The sequence below is a fragment of the Alosa sapidissima genome, chromosome 18 (genome assembly GCF_018492685.1).
Source record: "Alosa sapidissima isolate fAloSap1 chromosome 18, fAloSap1.pri, whole genome shotgun sequence".
Classification (NCBI taxonomy): domain Eukaryota; kingdom Metazoa; phylum Chordata; class Actinopteri; order Clupeiformes; family Clupeidae; genus Alosa; species Alosa sapidissima.
In genome coordinates, this window is record NC_055974.1 from 11441298 (window position 1) to 11456590 (window position 15293).

Consider the following 15293-nt stretch of genomic DNA (forward strand, 5'->3'; position numbering starts at 1 on the left):
CAAATCAGTCCTTGAATTTCCCCTGGGGATCAATAAAGTATCTATCTATCTATGTATCTATCTATGTCAAGATGAACAAGATTTCAAAGAACATAATATTGTTTTGCTCCTTGTCACTTTCTTTCATTGTTTATCTTTTTTCTCTTTCCTTTTATTTCAGGTCTACCTGGTTCCTGTCTCCCCCGCTTCAATACCATTCCCTTCCTGTACTGCACTGCCAATGAGCTCTGCTACTACGCCAGCCGAAATGACAAGTCCTACTGGCTGTCAACCACAGCTCCTATTCCAATGATGCCTGTGGGCGAGGAACAGATTGCACAGTACATTAGCCGTTGTTCTGTATGCGAAGCTCCCTCCCAGGCCGTAGCTGTCCACAGCCAGGACCTCACCATCCCGGACTGCCCCTTCGGTTGGAGAAGCTTATGGATAGGTTATTCATTCCTCATGGTAAGAGAAACACAGACGTCATCTGCATAGATTGCTGTATGTTCATTTGAAGTTAAAAGAAATAGTATGAAGTGCTGACCTGTTGCCCCCCCCCCCCCCCCTTCTCTATCTGTGTGTGTGTCCAGCACACTGCCGCGGGCGCTGAGGGTGGTGGTCAGTCTCTGGTGTCGCCGGGTTCCTGCCTGGAAGACTTCCGGGCTACGCCTTTCATTGAGTGCAATGGAGCACGGGGCACCTGCCACTACTTTGCCAACAAGTACAGCTTCTGGCTAACCACTGTGGATCAGAGCCGGCAGTTTATTACTGGTCCAGCACAGGACACTCTCAAGGGTGAACAGATGCGCACCCGTGTTAGCCGATGCCAAGTCTGCACCAAGAATTTGTAGCCATTGCTGCTTGAAGAAATGCGTGGAAAAATATGAGGAAAAACATGGAAGAAAAAGTAGGCATTGGTGAACCGGTGCTAGAGGTGCAAGAAAATACTGAAAAATAAACTTGACTGATAACATCGTCCCCATATCCCGAGCCTTATCAAGCCTTCATTCTGATCTTTTTGGGATTTGAGGTTGAATTTGAGGGGTGATGGGGACATTTGATGCTCTTATATGGAGTGTTGTGGGGTGGTGAGAGGATTTTGTGTGACCACTCTACACTAGTTTATCAACAGTGGTGCTACTTGTATAATTGTCTTCTTTGTTTTCATTTTCTAGTTGTTTGTCTAAGATATTCACGGCTACCTCGGAGAGTGCACCAAAAGCCCTTGGATAGCACTGAATTGCCAATACACCTCTTATTGATTACAGTACAGCCATAACACAGAAAAATCATATAGGAGATTTTTTAATGAATGTTTGAGTTCATTATGTTCGCTTCAATTACTGAAAAGTGGTGATTCTCTTCATTTCTTCCTAATTTCTTGAAAAGCATCATCTCATTTATCACAAGGAAAGTCAAGCACTTTGTAGTTCACACAGATGGAAATGATGGCGCCCTGTGATCACCTGAAAACTGCAGTAAACTAATTCCCAGATATCTGTCTCTTAAATGTATTGCACTGATGAAAATGTTTTGAATGAGTTGAAATCAACCTAGTCTTAAGGCACTGTTAAATGAGTCCAAATTAGGAATAAGCTCAGCCTTATGAAACCATAGAGTAACAGATCACAAATTCCCATTCTACAGAAATTGTTATATTCTACCATGTGCTTTGTCAAATTTCATATGCTTATGCTGAAATGAGCCTCCTTCATTGACTAGAAAGAGAGACAGAGTTTGTGGAATAGAATACCTCTTTAGAAACACAGAAAATAACAAAATGCCACTATGACTGTTTTCTTACTTCAAATGACCAAATGTATTGTTTTATTTTTAGTTAATAATACTAAAAGAAGAAAAACAGCCACACAGAGACTAAAGATCTTGAGCCTAAATGGAATTAATATATTGACATGTTACTTGCTAGAGACGTTGAGCTTCATTTGAAATCATTGTCATTGCTTTACATCTGTTGTCTCTTTCTGGGCAGGCCTTTTCTGTGTCATGCTTAACTCTCCTGTGTCTCCTCTGATACGACAGTAAGAAGTTGGTATGGGTGCTGTGTAACCACTATGCCACTCAGTCTCTCACTGGTAGCCATGAGTACATCTTGTCCATTTCTTTTCATTTGTTACATTTGTTTGTATACAGTTATACTGTATAGTAGTTTACTCCGTTGAACCCTCTGCTTGAGATTTGATAACATAAAAGACATAGGCTGATGTACATTTTTAGATGAAAAAAGCTTAGTTTTTTTTTTTATATATATATAAAATTACAATTTATGTTTATTCATTGTTAATAAAAGTACACATGTGCAAATATTTTAATAACACAGACTGCTTATGTACTGTTGCTGTTTCAGCGTTATTACTATGCATAATTTGACAAATCTGGCTTTGATGTAGATGAATATGTTTTGCATACAGTACATGCAAGTTACACCGGGATGTTACTATTCCTATTATTATCATGTGGTAATTAAAATGTTTTACTGGAGGACACTAAGAATGGGTGTAGTTAAAACAGTAATTTCTCTGCTCACTATGAAATAAAGTATTAAAAACATTGTCAACTTATTTGTAAGTTGGGGGAGATGTTCAATTATTTCAAAACATTCTGGGTTTGGTAAATTATACCAGTGGTTTGACATGTTTTTCTGTCTGAATTAAAGAAAACATAAAAAAAAAACAAAAAAAACAATAGAGGTTTTAAAACTGTGATATTCAGCAGACCATAGACATAGGCCCAATGTTCCTCTGAAAGTGGACACTCTGTATATGCGATTTCAAATCTCTCTGCACCTGTAGCAATGACCTTTGAGCTCAAAGCGTGAGTTTACCATGGACAAACACTTTGCAGTCTTCCTTTAGGCCTACCATAGAATAATAAATGAAATGAAAATAATAAATCAGATTATCAAAGGCTGCCATGAACATTAATGTCTTTGGATATAGCCTACCTATGAGAGAAGCGATTTTCTGCCTCCGCCGCCAATACCTAGGGTATCTTACATTATACTATATTACATAGGCCTATTCATAGTGTAGGCCTACACACAACCTAGATTGTCTGTATGTATGTAATTAATTAATTAAACGTATGAAATATATGTTCTTCTTTCAGCAAAAAAACAAGTGATGCTTACTAAGGACATCATCAGATCATGATTTAATGGTGCAGTGCCCAATTCTATAATCTTTCGGTGAAATTCAGCAAATTGTGCAACAGTCCTCTGTCTTTCTGTCTCAAAATAAAAAAAAAACATTTTAATGCTAATTGGACCAAGCTTTTGGAGCACAGCCTTTGCCTTGATTGGACAAAAGTAACTTGAACAGCATCAACTACAACATGCAGCTTTTTTCTGTAGGTCTATAACCAGCAGGCTGGCTGTTATGCACCGGCAAGCTATTTGTTAATATTACAGAATAATTAAGGATGCCACGTAGACGGTTACTCAGTCATATTGTCAAATTTGTTGAATGTCGAATCAGAATTCACTCATGCCTAATTATCTAGCCTACAAGAAAGGATACAGTAGGCTAGTCAAAGATGCCTAAAATTACGTCTATACTCTTTGATTCAGTATGTTTTCTTTTACTTTTGTTACTCAGCAGTGGTGATGCTATGCGATGCTATGCCTTTTATTTTGGTACACGGGCACACGGTTAAATTGTCCGGAAGTTTAGCCCCTGCAGAATTTCTTTTTTGTTGCTAACGTGAAGTTTAGTGACACCAGCTTCATACAGCGGATTACATTATTTCTCTCTTGATAGGATACTGATAAACAGGTAAATGCATATTTTTATTCCCGAAGCTAAGCGTTCAAACAACCTATTTAGTTTGACCACTAAGATCAACATTATTTCCACTGACCATAAATATCCCTGAGCTAACGATACCTGCAGATGATGTTGACTTGTAGGCTACTCAGTAGTAGCATGAATGGCATTTCCATCATACGATGCACGTATTGTTGAGGTATTTTAAGCAGGTTTTTATGGACAATTGCAATTTCTTCTGAAATTACAGTGTGACAGTCAAGGTTATGTAAACATAACCTCCCACCAATGTTCAAAGTGCACTGCTTCTCAGCTGGTAGTGTTAGTGTGGGCCTAACGTTACACACAGGCAAGTGAGCTTTTGGTAGGTGACACGTACAGAAAGATGACGGTCGCTTTTTTTTGTTGTTGGTGGTTTTAGTGACAGTTACAATATCATTAAGACGTACAATATCCTTATCCCTAACATACCCCCCCCCCTGATTTATCGTTGTATCTAAAATGTCAACAAAATCAACAATAATTTAAACCTGACATTATTTAGGCCTATGCATAGTGCACATTTGAACAGAAGAATAGTTTATTGGATATTATTTGCATATTTAAAAATATAATTTCACAAAACTACTATTTATGTGAATAAACAACTGAGCAAGTTTCACTGTGATATACATACGTTTTACCTTATTCACCCATGTCTTGAGAAAAATATAAAATTGAAGATACTGATGGTAATTTTTGATACCATAGATTTAATAGAGACCCAGTCAGACCAATAGTATGAAAAATCAGGAACAGAGTTTATTTACAATGATGCGCATCAAGGGAGAGACAGCATGACTTCACCTAAAGATCCATCAGCTGCTCTAACTAGACAAGGAAATAGTTAGGGTTTAAGTATCCTTCCAGGCTGACGGGAGATGGCGTTGGTCATCCCATCTCACGTGGACTACACTGAATCAGACCCTGATTAGTGGCAGCCTGGCAATCCGGAGCAGATAGCTACTGACGCAGCCATGCAGAAACACTGCAAAGTCATAATATTCCTGCTTATCTCTAAACACAGTCACACAGAGATATACACAGGGACAGTACAGATATCATACAGTCATTACATAGAATCATACTTTTAGTATCAAAGTGACCCACTAATGAGAAATGCAGAACATTAAACCACATATTGGAATATTGGACATAATGTTCTATTCCACTTTCTCTCAATACATAGGCTAAGAAAGATGGAGACATTATTCTCAATCACCTAAGAAGACAGTCCAACCACTCTCCAAAATTAATATTAGAAAATTACGGAAACATATAGACCCCTAATAGGCCCCTATAGGAGTACACAGGTGAATAGCCATGTGAGTACCTGCAAGTAAGTCCCAGCGCAGCCAACAGCAGGCAACAGACAGTAATTCAAATGTTCACAAAGGTCATTACATTTCATGGAGAACGAATAAGAACACTCAGGTGAGTTTGTTATTTGACAAGAGGGCTGGGGCTTTAGGGGCTGGGTTCGAATTCAACCCACGGCCATTTTCCGATCCCAGTCTCTTTCCCATTTGCTTCCTGTTATTCTAGGCTATCTCATCTGAATAAAGACAAATATACAAAAATAGCCATTGTCAACTAAACTGCAATAAGTCAAGACAAGACAAGACAAGAATTGGGTTTTTAACCCAAAAATAATATGTACTGTAGGCCTAGTGTATATTTTTGGCCTAGTGTATATTTTTGCATCAGTATGTAATGGGAATTTTTCATTAATGTATTCTGGTAGACTTTATTCCGTTTTGCTTTTATTTATCTGCAAACACAAAAAAATGCATCTGCATGTCTTGCAGGTACGCTGGAATTTTCAGATACCCACTCGGACATGTCATATGTCTTCATCAATGACTCATCGCAAAGCAGCGTACCACTGCTGCAAGCATGCATTGATGGAGACCTGGCCTTTGCTAGACGTCTTTTGGAGACTGGCTGTGACCCAAACATTCGGGACAGTCGAGGCCGCACTGGCTTGCACCTAGCCGCTGCACGGGGGAACGTGGAGATATGCCGCTTCCTTCACAAGTTCGGTGCTGACCTCTTGGCCACTGATTACCATGGTAACACTGCGTTACATCTCTGCGGCCACGTCGATACTATCCAGTTCCTGGTGTCTAACGGCTTGAAGATTGACATTTGGTGAGTTTGGGCACCTCGGCATGTGTTAAAGTGGGGTCTTTTTTTTTTTTTTTTGACAAGAGAAAATCTCTATGTTGGCCTTCATCTATATGTAATCACTTGATTTCTGATATTCTTATAGCAATCACAATGGGTCCACACCATTGGTTCTGGCTAAAAGAAGAGGTGTGAATAAAGATGCCATCCGCCTCCTGGAGGGTCTGGAGGAACAAGAGATGAAAGGCTTTAACAGAGGAGCGCACTCTAAACTGGAGACCATGCATATGGCTGAGAATGAAAGGTCAGTGATAGTGATAGTGTCAGTAGTGCTGCATCTGTTCATTCTTTGCAGATTTGTTGTATGTGCTGTCAAAAATATATATATAATTGATAAAAATGATCATAGTAATAATACAGTGAAAGACAGTAATGGCAGTAACATTAATACCAATACTAAAATAAGTCATTATAGTTTTTTCTTATGGATTGAGGACATATTGCATGAAAGGTGTCTTCAGAAAAGATGAGTTTTAGTGGTTTTGTCTCTGATTCTTGATTCCTCAAAACTAAATTTCATGACAAACAAAAAAAAAAAAATATTTTTTTTTTTGAAAAATTATGTAAAAAAGTTATTTAACAATGTGAACGTATGTCCTCTGTTCTCTTTTGTACAGTGCTATGGAAAGCCATTCTCTCCTCAACCCTAACCTTCAGAATAGTGAAGGGGTTCTATCCAGTTTCCGCACCACTTGGCAGGAATTTGTGGAGGATCTTGGCTTCTGGAGAGTCCTTGCGCTGCTGGTGGTCATTGCTCTGCTGTCCCTTGGTATTGCCTATTATGTTAGTGGGGTTCTGCCATTTTCTGCTGGTCAGCTAGAGCTGGTACACTAAGGGTGGATCAGACTACATCATGTGAGGGACATGTGTTGGAAATGGCTGCTGGGTTGCCAGGGAGACTGATTTGCAGAAAAGATGAGTACTAGTAGATGGAACTTGTGCTTGAGGGAGCTTGAGAATGTGCTTGAGTTTATTCACAGGTAAACACTACACACCAAACAAGACACACATGCAGGTGAACATTTAAAGAAGGCTGTACTAGTGAGGAATCCAATATCCATAGCTACTTATAGTAATGAATGATTATTATTTTCTTGCTGGCACATCTTAGCTCCTCATTTTGTGCCAGTAGGTTCATTCCTGTTTGTATAAATTGTTATTTCTTTTTTTTATCCCTGGGGATAGCTTTCTATGTATGCAAAATATGTTCTGTATATAAGGTGTTTGAAAGTACTTTCTGATGTTACAGAATTGGATATGCATCATTATGGTTTGCCTTTTAATAACAATATATCCACTGTATAATGTGAGCTTTGCTTTCAGGAGGAAATTCACATTTTTGTAATATTATTACATTTTTATTTTCCTTTGTAACCAGAGAGTTAAGACAGCTAGATCACTGGTACACTGTAACTATCTAACCTGAAATAATATAGGATGGTTATATGTTGCGTGTTCTAATGGGTGAACAGTGTTGATTCTTGTCTTTAACTCAGGTAGGTTTATTTGTAGTTTATTGTGACATACTTTTATCAGCTATTTATAGATAGGCCAGTTCTTTTTTGCACATATTGCACAGATTATGTTTGTCCTGTTATGAAATTAAATTTTGGCTTTTTGAAAACAACTGATTCTATTCATTTAGTTAAGATATGATATAATGATGTGATATATCAATATTGTTATATCTTCCTTCAAGTAGTTTACCTCAATGACATCAGTGTGGCACACTGTGGTACCGTGCATTCGCTGGATTTTTGCTACTTCCTGTTATTACCTTGCACACCAGGGCCCAATTGTTCATGCATAGATGATTGAATGGTTAAAATGGATTGCATTGTTGATGATTTGTCCTGATGTTGGATCATCCTGTCGCTGGAGTAGCTGTCAGTGAAACAAGTCCATGAGGTGAAACTGGGTAAGCCATGGTTCCTTGAACTGACTTTTGATAGGTGATATTATCTTGTATTTGTTAAACTGGGCCCTGCATTGTATTTGATACCAACATGGTTGATATAACTGAATGTTTATTTTTTTGTTTTTTACTTACAAAAGTATTGGGCAGTTCCTGTATGTAGCTGGCTGCCAGGGCCACCTAAGCAGAGAGGTTATGGAGAAACGGGGAGGGGTTATGACATCATGCTGTATGAGAGACTGCGAACTTGAAATACCAGACTGCAGCTGCTCGGAGAGTTACAAGTCTCCAGCGATTAAATCATTTGGATAGAGGGAGAGACTTCACTCGTTAAGGTGAATAATTTATGATTCATCGCACATAATGATTGATTGCCACTGAAAATGGGCTTTGCTTACATAATAATCAGAGATTTTATTATGATGTGACACTATTTGCTTGATGTGTATGATTGCTCTGTTTTTCATTATTTCAGCTTTGAAAAACTATACTGAGTCATAATTACTACACACTTTATTTGGAGTATCTATTTATTATGAAATAATAATTGAAGAAAAATATCAAAATAATATAATTTTTAATAATATAACGTTTTACAGAGAGGCATTTCCTCCTTTATCTTTCTTACCACAGGGTAAAAAGAACATTGGCACGAATAACCAGATAGACCACATGTTTGTGTGTCACAAGTATCTCTCTGTCTTTCATTTGATAATTGTGGCCCACCTTCAGTAAAATATAGACAGTGGAGTGAAGAGTTTAAATTGCAAAGCATCTTCTTCTCAAACTTTATTTTGAATTTCATTTGTCGGATATGAATCATGAATCAGGTCCTTTAGTAGACCTATACTATTTCATGATTTCCACCATCTTCTTGGGTCCAATTATACTCTCGCACAGTTTGTTGTATCACTGCTACACAGATGATACACAACTCTATCTATCATTCCCACCAGATGACCCTGTGGTCTCAGCTTGGATTTCTGAATGTCTCTGAGACATATCCTCATGGATGAAGGAACATAACCTTCAGCTGATCCTCTCAAAGACTCTAAGAAAACTGCTGGTCCTCTCAGCCAAACAAACTATACACAACACACAACATAAAAATGAAAGGCTTTTTACCTTTGTTACAACTGGCTCAAAATTGTAACAAACAGAGCAAGGAACAAAGCACTGCAAAACAAAAGTAGCGAGTTTATTTCAACATTCAAAATGCTCAAAATCATAGCTCTTCTATGACTGCAGAAGAGCAGCCTATTTGTTGCCAACGAACATGCCAGCCAGCAGGTGTTTTCCAGCTCACAAATTAGGGCCATCAGCCTCTGGGAGGAACAACAGACAAAAACAACACGAGAGTGGACAAACCTATGACGAAGTCATTTAGATGGTTAACTAACTAGTAGGAAGAATTGCAAGCATTCCGCAGTCTTATCTTACCCCTCTACGGAGAACCAGCCTTGCAGCGTCTTCTTCTTCTACCAAAATAATCTGTAAAATCTAGAGCTACTGACAGTTCTTTCAGCCCTCAAACATTTGTGAGTGGGAGAGAGAGTCGGGGTGGGATCCGGAAAGGACCACGGGGCAGGAATCGAACCCGGGTTGCTGGCGCATGGTGCAGGTGCCCCAGCCAGTTGCGCCACAGCTGGGGCCTGGAAACTTCTGGTTTCTGAACTGGTTGCAGTTCCTGTTCTAGTTCCAAATGAGGGCGCTCACGAATAAGTACAGAATAAATGGAGATCTATGGAGCTGTATTCCTCAAATCCACTTTTCTCGGGATATAATTTTTTGCCCAGAAATTTGAATGTTGCATGCAAAAGAGGGGGCAGAGAAAATACACACCGCTGAGTATTATATTTTTGAGTCACTTATTTGTTCTAAAAAGCCTTTCAAATGCATCAATGACGTCATTCATTAGCAGAAAGCTAGTGTGTTGTGGGCAACAACGACCCAACCTGTAAGAAATCGAAAGGACGTAAGTACTCGTTCATTCAACTTTTGACCTATAATCCATATTGATCTTGCAGAAACCACAATCCAATCTTCGATTTTTCAGCGACAACCAGGTGAAAGAGACACATTTAGCCGTCTAGCTCCATAGACCCCCATTGTTTTTGCACTTATTCGTGATTGCCCCTAGCGGAACTGCAGTAGATTGCAGGTACAATGGAGTTTATAGGGAGTGATCCGGCTCTCCGTAAACGGGCTCTGATGCGACGTAGCGTAGAAGCGACTGTGAGACTGTTCTCAGCGTCACGGGTTGGCTTTGATGTGAGTGGTTTAAGTAGCACGTCAATAGATGACGGACAAGTGGCTTATCCAATCTTATGCAAGGATTTTTTAATAAGGCCCAGCCTTCTGAAGCATCACTCCAATGGATCGATCCCAGATGGATGAGTGGAGCTAGGCGGCACGAAATTCATCTGGCGAGAGTCAGGTTATCATGCTCTGGCCAGGACAGAGAACTCTACAATAGTGCCTTAGCTTATATAAACAGACACACACTTTCTCACTCTTTTCTAACCTGGATAAGTCTGCCTCTGTTGTCAGACAGGACAGTTCAAGTCCCATCTCAATCTGGAGGTGGATCTTCTCTCTAGGGTGTGTCTTCTTCTGAGGGAGCAGTGGTTTCACCCCCAGGTAGTGGCACAGATTTTGGATCCGTGTGGCAGGGCACAGTATCAGGTAAGCCTGTAATATTGGCTTTGTTGGAGGAGTCACTAGGGGTGCACTCGCTTGCTATGTGCTTTGTGAAGGTTACTTTTAGCATTAAGATGCTTTGTGAATACAGGCCCAGAAAGAAACACCAAAGGGCGAGATGTCGAGCCAAAATTATGTTCATTCAGATATTGAGGGGGATCCACCCTGCAGTCCCCTCTATTTCAGATGCCCCTGCATCCTTATATCTATGTTTAGCCAAATGAATTGACTGAAAGGGAACGTAAAGTTATGCATAGAATCACTGTTCCCTGAACTATAACAATAGTTGATCCACAGCAGGTAGGGCCTGAATAGAGGTGTCAGTCAGGTACACAAGGGTATGCTATCCCATTGTATCGGTGTTGTGGTGTTGTTTGTCATTCCCTTTCTTCAGGGAACAGTGATCATGTTCATATGATGATCATATGCATAGCCTCACATTTATCCCATATTGATGTCCATGGCCATCTAGATGCTTCTAACATGCATCTAGTATGGCTCAAATATTAATTGGGACCTGCTGGATTGTTTTGCCTTACTGACTGTGCTGCATCTATTTTTATATGTTTCCAGAAATGTCATCAACCACACAACTATCTGAAGAGCAACTCCTGTGCTCCATATGTCTCTTTGTTTTCACTGACCCAGTATCTACTCCATGTGGACACAATTTTTGTATGGGGTGCATTAACGAATACTGGGATAGCATCCAAAACTACCAATGTCCTATGTGCAAAGAGAAATTCTGTGACAGACCTTATCTAAGGATCAACACAACCTTCAGAGAGGTGGTGGAAGACTTCAAGAATAAAAAGGGTCTTGCTAAACCTGAAGTTCCCTGTGATATCTGTACGGGGTCAAGGGACAAGGCGGTGAAATCCTGCCTTGTTTGCTTGGTCTCCTATTGTGCTGCTCACCTGGAACCACATCAAAGAGTTCCAGTCTTAAAGAAGCACACCCTTATAGACCCTTACCAGAAACTGGAGGAGAGAATATGCAACAAGCATGGCCAACTCCTAGAGTTATTCTGCAAAGATGACAATATGAGTATCTGTCAGTTCTGCATTGAGACAGACCACATGAGCCACAACACCGTTCCATTAGAAGTGGAGTGTGTCCACCATAAGGTTGGGAGATTGTGTTTGTTTGTTTTTTTAACAAATGTTCTTTCTACCAATGACATTGATCTAATTTTCATTAAATCTGTGTCCATAGATTCGGCTGGAAAAGACCCACACAGACATACAGCTACTGATTAAGGACAGATTAAATCAGATAAAGAAAATTAGACACACTCTTCAAGTTGGCAAGGTGAGACCACTTATGGCTATGGTCTGGACCCTCTTAGTTTACTTTCAAATTTCATACATAACCAGCAGTGAAATTAAACTTAAGTTAGTACATTAAACCAAATCCTTTCAGAAGTACAGCAAAAACATCTTTCTTGTGAATAAGGGTTTGAAATGCAGTTATTAACTAAGTGTACATGGTGTATAATACTGATGCCATCATGTGTTGGTGGTGTGCAAAAGTTGTGCCAACAGTCCTCTGTCTGCCATCATATAAAGCCAAACCCATGCCAGATAGGCGGTTTTGATTGGTTCCTGGGGTTTTGGTGATTTGGCGTCTGCCAGAGCATATTCAAATGTGCTAAGATTCATCTCAGGGCTTACTTATGGCATATGCAAACCAGACTTCTCAAGGAGACACATATAATATATGCCATATACTTTTTATGAAGCACAGATAGTTCTTTCTAAAAAGTTGGGCGCTGTGTAAAATGTAAATAATAACAGAATGTGATTTAATTTTTGATGAAAACATATTTAATTCATAATGGTGTAAAGACAATATATAAATTCTTGAAACAGACATTTATTATCTAAAAATAGATTGTGTAAACTGTTGTCGTAAGATAACTTTCCCATTAATATTGTGTGACCTGTTGTTTGTATTGTTTGCACATACTTTTGACTATTTTTTTCTTGTGACTTCATTAGAAAACTACTGAGAAAGAAATAGAATCTAGTTCTGAGGTCTTTATCGCCCTGATACAATCTGTTGAGCAAAGCCAGGCCAATCTGGCCAAGGCAATGCAAGAGAAGCACAAAGAAGTGGAGAGAGATGCAGAGCAGCTCATCAAGGAGCTGGAGAAGGATATCATCCAGCTGGAGGAGAGAGACGCTAACCTGGAGCAGCTCTCTCACAGTGACGACTATGTGCATCTTCTTCAGGTCACTCTCAGCTTATTCTTATAGTGAGTTCACAGGCTTTGTGAGCAACACTTTGTACTTTTACAGTGTATATTTCATCTCCCCCTCTTTGCTGTAGGTCTATTCATCAATGCCCAATATTCCAGAACCCAAGGTCTTCAGTGAATTTTGCATAAAAACTGACCTGTGCATGGATGCCTTGTGGAAGGTCATGGCTGAGCTGAAACAATCATTACAGAAAGAAATGGACACTCTCTCTGGCATACGTGAGTCCACAGTGATCATGGATTAAAAAAAAAGTTGTATTCATGATATATTACACATGTGCATCGATTGTGTCAGTAAAAAATAAAGCAGGTGAAAATGGTGATATATATATTTATTTATTTATTATTATTATTTTATTCACAGAATTGAAGAGGATTCAAAAATATAAAGGTATTAATTTCTTTATTATAGCTAAAGATAAACAAAAATTGTGGCATGATAATGTGTCCCTGATGCCTTGTTGCCAAAATAGCTTTGCCACAAGCAAATTGACAGAGTCTTTTGATGGAGTTCAGACAAGCCTGGAGATATTTTTGTTACAGTCTAAGGATCCAAAGTCATCTGCAGGCTTGTCTTGGCACAACTGAACTCCATCAAAATGATTCTGTCTATTTTCTTGTGACAAGAACACTTCTCTAGCCTGGAAAATCCAGACCCTGGTAATCTAGAAAGATTAGGGGTCTAGCCACGAACAATGTAATGGCCCAACTCAAGAGGCGGCAACAAGCATGCATTTAAAAATCTCACTGCACGCAACTGGATAACACTAAACCATGTTTACTATGAATGATTTCGGACTTTGACGCAATCGGATAACACTACGACCAATGTGTACTGTCCTCCAACGTTGCAGCGCTGTCTTCATCAGTTTAGCTGGTTCCCAGGAATGTGGGGTAAAAGTAACGTGCATCATTGCTCATTGCCAGAGTGTCTCGCAGAGACAATTACATTGTGCTCTAGCGAGAACTCTGGATTTCCAGGGTAACACTTCTCCAAAATCAGGGAAGAATTGGAAGCTCTGGGAAGTGTCTCAACATGAACAATAATAATAATAAAGCTTTATTGGTATAGCACCTTTCATACACAGAATGCAGCTCAAAGGGCTTTATATTTGGAACATTTAACACGATAATAGAGAACAAATATACCATATATAATATATATATATAGGTTTTGCTAACAAATGCTTAATAGGGATATCATAGTGAAGCTGCAGAGTAGAGGAACTTGGTTTGGTTCAGGTGACTGGTGAAAATTGGGGTATGGCTTTAATGTTAGGAAGGAGGCAATATATAACAGTTTACAAGTGTTTTCTATTATTAATGTCTGCATCCATTTTTGTTTCCCTTTTTAGTGGATGTGACCTTGGATCCGAACACAGCCCACCCAGAGCTTGTACTCTCTGCTGACATGAAACAAGTTTCATTTGGAAATAAGCGGCAGAGACTCCTTAACAGCCCAGAGAGATTTGACTCTGCTGTTTCTGTCTTGGCAAAGGAAGGGTACTGCTCAGGGAGATTTTACTTTGAGGTCCAGGTCAAGGGGAAAACTGAGTGGGATTTGGGAGTGGTTTGCGAGACTGCCAACAGAAAAGGAGAGATTAAACTGACCCCAGCTCATGGCTATTTTACACTGGTCTTAAGGAATGGGGACGAGTACACCGCTGCTGCCGGTCCATCTGTGCGGCTCACCCTAAGCGAGAAGCCTGAAAAGGTTGGGGTCTTTGTGGATTACGAGGAGGGCACTGTCTCTTTTTATAATGTAGAGGCCAAGTCCCAGATGTACTCGTTTAATGGTTTCTCATTTACAGAGAAGCTGTTTCCATACTTTAGCCCTTTTCTTAGTGATGGAGGTCGCAATGCTGCCCCTCTCATCATCATGAATGATGTCGGTACCACCCCTGTCTTATTGTAGGGAAAATTCTCTTAAATGTAGGGAAATTCTCATTCCTCAGAAACTGGTCTTCCTATTGAACAAAGAAAAAAGATCTCCTGTTATTTATTGATCATTGTAGTCTACAACAGATTCCCTGGAGAGAGAATATTCAAGTTCAATATGTCTTACAAATAAAATTGCCATGCTAAATGTTTCACTTTACAATGACAGTAAGAAATGCACTCACTGTTTTAAAAACAAAAAGAGGGATTTTAGATTGAGGAAAACTGTAAGATAAAGATTGAGTGAAGAGCGGGTGAGTGGAAAAGATGGAGGGAGAAGTGTTCTTGTCACAAGAAAATAGACAGAATCATTTTGGAGTTCAGTTGTGCCATTTTCACCTTTATTTTTTTCTTCTGACATCTGACACAATTGATGCACATGTGTAATATATCATAAATACAAGATTTTATCCATGATCACTGTGGACTCACGTATACCTGAGAGACAGTACAATTTTCTAGCAATTTTCTAGAGCTTTCAAACGAAAGA

General features: G+C 39.4%; 3 protein-coding genes across 8 annotated transcripts in view; all 3 read left to right on the forward strand.

The window, feature by feature from the left end:
• The window catches only part of col4a6 (collagen, type IV, alpha 6), a 100540-nt gene extending 97990 nt beyond the window's left edge, over positions 1-2550 (forward strand). For all 4 annotated transcript variants that reach the window (XM_042070165.1, XM_042070166.1, XM_042070168.1 and 1 more), the window contains 2 exons: positions 161-447; positions 573-2550. In XM_042070165.1, the coding sequence (XP_041926099.1) occupies positions 161-447; positions 573-833 (548 nt within the window). In that variant the 3' untranslated portion in view covers positions 834-2550. The remainder of the gene's footprint in view (positions 1-160; positions 448-572) is intronic.
• A 1112-nt stretch (positions 2551-3662) lies between these two features.
• Positions 3663-7617, forward strand: ankrd46b (ankyrin repeat domain 46b). The gene is made up of 4 exons (XM_042069814.1): positions 3663-3773; positions 5612-5954; positions 6076-6234; positions 6608-7617. The coding sequence occupies exons 2-4, from the start codon at positions 5644-5646 to the stop codon at positions 6822-6824; spliced, it is 687 nt and encodes a 228-aa protein (XP_041925748.1). The 5' UTR covers positions 3663-3773; positions 5612-5643; the 3' UTR covers positions 6825-7617.
• Positions 7618-8132: 515 nt separating this feature from the next.
• On the forward strand, positions 8133-15220 carry LOC121689734 (zinc-binding protein A33-like). 3 transcript variants are annotated; one of them, XM_042069809.1, is made up of 8 exons: positions 8133-8240; positions 10456-10590; positions 11179-11732; positions 11821-11916; positions 12606-12839; positions 12937-13084; positions 13230-13256; positions 14221-15220. In XM_042069809.1, the coding sequence occupies exons 3-8, from the start codon at positions 11181-11183 to the stop codon at positions 14778-14780; spliced, it is 1617 nt and encodes a 538-aa protein (XP_041925743.1). In that variant the 5' UTR covers positions 8133-8240; positions 10456-10590; positions 11179-11180; the 3' UTR covers positions 14781-15220. The 3 variants fall into 3 exon arrangements, with proteins under 3 accessions (XP_041925743.1, XP_041925745.1, XP_041925744.1); XM_042069811.1 differs by lacking the exon at positions 13230-13256; XM_042069810.1 differs by lacking the exon at positions 10456-10590 and having other exon boundaries at positions 8137-8240.
• The last annotated feature ends 73 nt before the right edge of the window (positions 15221-15293 follow it).